This window comes from Tenrec ecaudatus, chromosome 1, assembly GCF_050624435.1.
Source record: "Tenrec ecaudatus isolate mTenEca1 chromosome 1, mTenEca1.hap1, whole genome shotgun sequence".
NCBI classification, from domain to species: Eukaryota; Metazoa; Chordata; class Mammalia; order Afrosoricida; family Tenrecidae; genus Tenrec; species Tenrec ecaudatus.
In genome coordinates, this window is record NC_134530.1 from 230585170 (window position 1) to 230591169 (window position 6000).

The following is a 6000-nucleotide window of genomic DNA, read 5'->3' on the forward strand; positions in this document are numbered from 1 at the left end:
GGCTTTCTATTCCCAGAAAGGGTTAGTCTCAGAAACGCTCAAGGGCGGTTCTACCCTGTCCTATAAGGTCGTTATGAGTCAACATCAACTGAATGGCAGTGAGTTTTTATGGGCTTATGTGAAATCGCAAGCCCTTCCTCCTCTTATCCCCACTACCCCAGCTCAGAGCACTGAGTAAAGTTAACTCTTTGTCACTTTCAGCTACTGTCAGCTGAACCTTGGCTGAAGGTTATCTTAGAACATACTCCAAGGGGGGGAGCCCCCACTCTGGTGAACTGGCCATAATCTAGATTGCCATCTGTTCCCCTTATAGAGCAACCACGGATTTGAACCAACCGTTTGTTTTATAAACATTACCGTGGCCCAACGCAGCCCCGTGGGGATACACAGCATTAGCTGCGGCTCTCATCCTGTTTGCTAACTAATTATATCAACAACCTGAACCAACTTAACACTATACAAAAACACAGCTGATTGAGCAATCTGTAAATTCGACAGGTACATAAATCTGGACCCAAATGTGCTGCATTTCACTCCTGTTAATGCGCATGGATTCTTACTGGCACCTCCAATTGCAGGTTCCTGAACACCAAAACATATGCTTCTCCTAGAATGGGACCTTTTGCAGTAATAGTGTGTGCATATGAGTGTGTGTGTGTGTGTGTGTGTGTGTGTGTGTGTGTGGTTTCCTGGCACCCAGATCTGCCAGCCTTCCTAAAAACAGATCTCCTACTTGTTTCCGTGCCTGCAGATTGAGCAGCCATCCAAAAGGATTCTGGACTTGCACTTTGCAACCAGAGGCTTTGCCTACGGAGCCACAAAGTCAAGAGAAGCCTAGGAGATGATCCGAGTGGGAGTGTCATGTCCACAGCAAAATCAAATCACAGCTGAGGTCGGGATTACTCCTGTAGATGCATATTACAGCCATAAAAAACCCCAAACACAACACAACACAGCTCACTGCCATCGAGTCCATGTTGTCTCCCAGCAACCCTGCAGGATAGGGTAGAACTGGCCCTGTGAGCGTCCAGGAATTCCATTGTTTACAGGAGTAGAAAGCCCATCTTTCTCTCAAAGAGCCTGATGGTTTCAAACTGCCGTCCTTTCGGATCACAATCTAATGGGTAAACAATACCCATTAACTCTCTCCTTCCTGGATCATTCAGAACAGATCAAGTACAGTTAAACTGGATCCCAGTGCCATCAAGACCAGTCAAGACTGGAAAAAATGTTTCTCGAATGCAACGGACCTGAAGGAACTAAGAAACATCGTGACATGGCAGCAAGAACCCTGGGACAAGATTCTTTAGGACGTAGCTTGTAGTCAACGACCACAGTCGAGCTATTTGTTTTGTTTTGTTTTAAGGGCAAGAGGTTTCAATTTCCACTATGCCCCTAGTGTTCAAGAAGACGCTCAATAAATAAAAATATGTTCAATAAGTCTGTGTTAGTGAATAAATCCATGACAACTGGCCAGTCCCTGATCTACCTGTAACTACCTTTTTTGGCTCAAACTCACTACCATCGAGTCGATGCCGACTCATAGCAATCGGGTCGAACTGCCCTGGCGAGTTTCTGAGATGGTAATTGTTTCTGGGAGTAGAAAGCCCCATTGTTCTCCTGAAGGGTGGCTGGTGGATTTGAACTACTGATCTTGTGGTTAGCAGCCCAACTCTTAACCACTAGCTCTCCTGGCCTCTTACTAACTGGAGGTGAATCACTTAATGTGATGGAGATATTGCACCTTCCATGCTGACTTATGAGGCCAAAGGCGTCGTCCTCTGAAAATTAGCTTGGTGCTTTGTAATGGGCCACACAAATATAAATGCTCATTATCTTGCCGAGGCCTTCGACTAAGTCACCCACAAAGGTAGCTCCACCATCCTTCCTGAAACTCGACTCAGCTGCTCCTTTGCCCTGCTACTCTGTTTGGATATGGCAGCAAGGCTGTTAGCCAAAATGGATGTTGTTCTTGTTGTGATTACATTTTTATGTTCTCTCCGCTGGGAAATGATATTTCTCGAGGGAACGCGAGGGTGGTGAAAGGAAGGCTGTAAAGAGCACAGCTCTGGGATCAGGAGACTGAGCCCTCATCTGCTCTGTGCTGGAGCACCCGGAGAAAGTACTTGCTGCTAGCTCTTTACCTGCACAGTGATGGCGAAGGCAGGCAGGGAGATAAAACCCAAGCCCTGTCTTTTCCCACAGCTCTGTCATAGACCAGATAGACAAACCCCCAAACGAAGCCTTCCCCCCACGTACTGCCGCACGTTATGGGTCGCTGGTTTGTGTTAAGGACGATGAAAGTTGTTGAAGAGTCTAAATCAGAAAGCCTGAGGAACCCCTGGGCCTCCAGCACTGTCTGCTCTGCCACTTTGAATACGTCACTTAATATTCCTAGGACTTTGCTTTCAGATCTGTCAAAAAGGGGCAATAACACTGCATAGAACCACTGGGAGAAAAAGCAGCTAATAAAACAATCATAAAGTGTTGCTATTTAAAGGTAGGCTGCTATTCCGATACTATAACGTCCAAAAAAAGACTGGCGGGTTTTACACAGAGACAAATCAATACTTTTAAATAGGCCTGACCCAAGGCAGTAAAGTAATGTAATGCACTGATATTTCGAAGGGGCCATGGTCTTCTTCCATTTGTGTTTTGGGAAGATTAGGAAAGGGACTTCATAAAAAATGAAAATCTCATATTTCAGGATCCCAAAAAATTTTCTTTTAAGTTATTTAAAATTTATCCAACTCTTCCAAGACATTTTGTTTTTATTATTGTTGGTTGGTTGTTTAATTGAAAGCAAGCCATCGGATTGATGCTGAAATTAAACTGCCATTGCTAAAAATATTCCTGACTACATATTCTATTGACCTGCTATATGTACTTACAGAGGGGAGGTGGCGTTAAGGCAATGCACTAAATTAGAAAGTATTCTGCCCTCTGCATGCAAGGATTCTAGAGTCCTCCTAAAACCCCAAGGAACCCTGTGACTGCAACATGAGCCCTGGTAGCACAGTGGTTATGGACTGGACTACTAACCATAAAATCAGCGGTTCAAAACCACCAGCTGCTCCTGGAGGGACTGCCATAAAGACTCAGGGTCTCGGAAGTCCACAGGGACCATTCCAGCCTATCCTACAGGGTCACGGTGAGTTGGTCTTGACAGCTTTCCCCACTGAAAGTCTGTGTGAGTGCACACTACGTATACCTAATGAAAACAGGTGCCATGTTGTTTCAGTATGGCCTTTCTCTCCTCTACTAAAGGACCCCCAAACGGAAGTGCTGTTGAAACCGGAAATGGACGGTCTCCTACCCTCTGACAGTCCAATACCAGAAGGAACGAGCAAGTCTATTTTGAAATCCAGGATCACCTCCAGCGTTTTCTTCATGGCAGAAGAGTTCCCGGAGCTGTCCAGGTAGCAATTACTGTCCCCAGGTGATGTTCGCAACCTGCTCTAAGCGTCCTCTTATGGGGTGCTAGAAAGGCCTTGAAGGGAACGGGGATTGAGTAGCCAAAAATACCCTTCAGCCCTCTTAGTCTCGGGAGCCCCATATAAAGAAATGGACATTTCTTTTTTAAAGTACGTAAGTGTTACCTAATGCTTTGCTATCCTGTTGAAGTTGGTGTTTTGTTAGGTATGGAGTATTTCATAGTAGCATATGCCATTCTCTGTGCCCTTACTCCTGGGGCCCTAATTAAATCTCCGCGGAAGCTTATCGCTTTAAACACACGTTCCTTAATGTTCCACCGCGGTGATCGAAAGACATTTCAAACCCATTTCCTGAGTTGCCCCTCAAGTCCTTCTGTGAGGAAGAATGTTATCTGTCGCTAAGAGACTAGAGGGTCCAGAGCAGCCTGCGCGCTTTCCAAACACCGGCTGGAGCTCCAATCTGCTCAGCTGCCGCGATCGCTGTGCTGTGGTCGGAAAGGTACTTGAAAGTGTTCCCTTCGCATCCCCGCTCCCAGGACTCTAAAGCCACAGGAACCCGGAGTCCTCCGCGTGCTGACGGTGGGCTTACGAAGTAAGGGAGAGGTGTATGAGTTTGTGAGTTTGGGGATCTATAGGTGAACCAAGAGCTGGGCGGCGGGGCGAGAGTAAAACAATGCAGGAGGCTAAAGAAAGAGGAAAGAAGGCAAGTTTGTATCAGCGATCACTTCTTCACCAGCTCTGCCCCCAGGCCACACGTCGTCCCCACTGTAAGTCCGAGGAACTGTCAGCCAGCTCCTGCTGCAACTCAACCTCCGACAGGGCGCTGGAGGGAGGGAGGGGGGAGAGAGGGGTGGAATCGGGGACCACAGCCTGTCCCCAAGTTACACACACGCACACACACACACACCTGCACGCCGTCCGGTTGGGCTGCTAACCACAAGGTCAACAGATCGAAACCCCCAGCCGCTCCGCGGGAGACCGACGAGGCGTTCTGCTCCCGTAGAGTGACCATGTCGGAAACCCGCAGAGGCCGTTCTGCCCTGTCCCGTAGGGTCGCTAGGAGTTGGATTGGCCTCGGTGGCAGGGAGACCAGGGAGGAGACTTGTACCCCTCGGACTTCGGTGCGGGGATGGAAGGTGGACGGGTCCGCACCCAGAGGTGCCGGTCTCCCCCGCCGCGGCTGCCCGCTGGTAGGAGGGGTCGGGGAGCAGCCCGCCCGCCCGGGAGCGCTGGCGAAGGGACCTGCGGTCCGCGGCGCCCGGCTCGCCCTCACTTTCCCCCGACTTTCTCCGCGGCCGTCGCGCTCTCCAGCGCTGGGGACCTGAAGGCGCGGGGCAGGCCCCGAGGGAGCGCTGCCCCGGGGCGGGAGCAGGCAGAGCCCGCCGCGCTGCGCACCTGGCCCGGCCGGACGCGCGGGGCGCAGCGGGGCGCCGTGCCGCGGCTCCGGGCAGGGCTCGGGGTGGCCGTGTCCCCGGGCGCCGAGGACCGCTTACCGTTGGACCGCCGGACGATGTTCTCCAGAAAGGTGTTCTGCGGGGCCACCAGCCCCCTGCGGCCCCCGGCCATGGTCATCCTCCCGGCGGGTCGGGGTCTGCGAGCGGTGGGGGCGTCCCGGCACGGCTTCTCACCGCAGCAGCCGGCTGCGCGCCGGGTCCGCGCGCGATCGCAGCTGGAAGCCCTCCATGCGCCCCGCGGGAAGCCGGGCGCGCGAGCCCCGGCGGCGGCGACTCCCTCCGGCAGCCACCCTCGCGCCCTCTGCGCGCCTCCCACCCGGCGGCCCGCCTCGCAGCGCACTCGCGCGGGGCTCGGCTCCCTGCAGCCGCCTTCGGGTGGGCGGGCGGGCGGGGGCCGGGGTGCGGGGGGCGCCTCGCCTTGCCCGGCGGCGCCCCCTGCCGGGCGCGGGTCCCCCCACCCCCTGCCGGCCTGCTGGCGCGCTTCGCGGGAGGCGCCCGCTGCGGCTGGAGAGCGACGGGCCGCCGAGGGCTGGGGCTGCGGTGGCGTCGCCACCTTCTGGGCACACGCTGCAAACGCAGGTGGAGGCGAGAGGCTGGAAGCATTGCAGTGGGTTCTGGTGCAAGTGATTGGATTCACACGCCAGCAAGGTCACGGCGATGTGAATCTTAGAGGAGCCCTCCCCCTTCCTTTGCTCTGTGTCAGGTGGAAACAAAGGCTCCTGGAACACTTTTCTGGCTTTGCTTTATGTTTACTTGGCCTGTGTGGGAAACAGAAAAGTTATTCCCCAGGTTGCCCCCCGCCCCCATAATATATTGCCATAAACCTAAGGTGCTGCTTGCTAACACATGGTCAATGACTATAGACTTGTAGGTCAATTGCTTAAAGGTTATCTACCTGAAGGTTATCAGCCATCTGGAGCAATCAGCCCTTATTTAAGTGGTTCTTAACCTTCCTAATTGCTGCGACCCTTTTATACAGTTCCTCATGTTGTGGTGACCCCCCCCAACCATAAAATTATTTTCGTTGCTACTTCATAGCTGTCATTTTGCTACTGTTATGAATCACGCGACCCCTGTGAAAGGGTCGTTCGAACCCCCAAAGGGGTCTCGAC

At 52.6% G+C, this 6000-nt stretch overlaps 1 protein-coding gene across 2 annotated transcripts in view; it reads right to left on the reverse strand.

Moving 5' to 3' along the window:
- KCNH1 (potassium voltage-gated channel subfamily H member 1) overlaps window positions 1–5006 on the reverse strand; it is a 500025-nt gene extending 495019 nt beyond the window's left edge. For both annotated transcript variants that reach the window (XM_075540569.1, XM_075540568.1), the window contains exon 1: window positions 4928–5006. In XM_075540569.1, coding sequence (XP_075396684.1) covers window positions 4928–5006 — 79 coding nt within the window. The remainder of the gene's footprint in view (window positions 1–4927) is intronic.
- Between the last annotated feature and the right edge of the window lie 994 nt (window positions 5007–6000).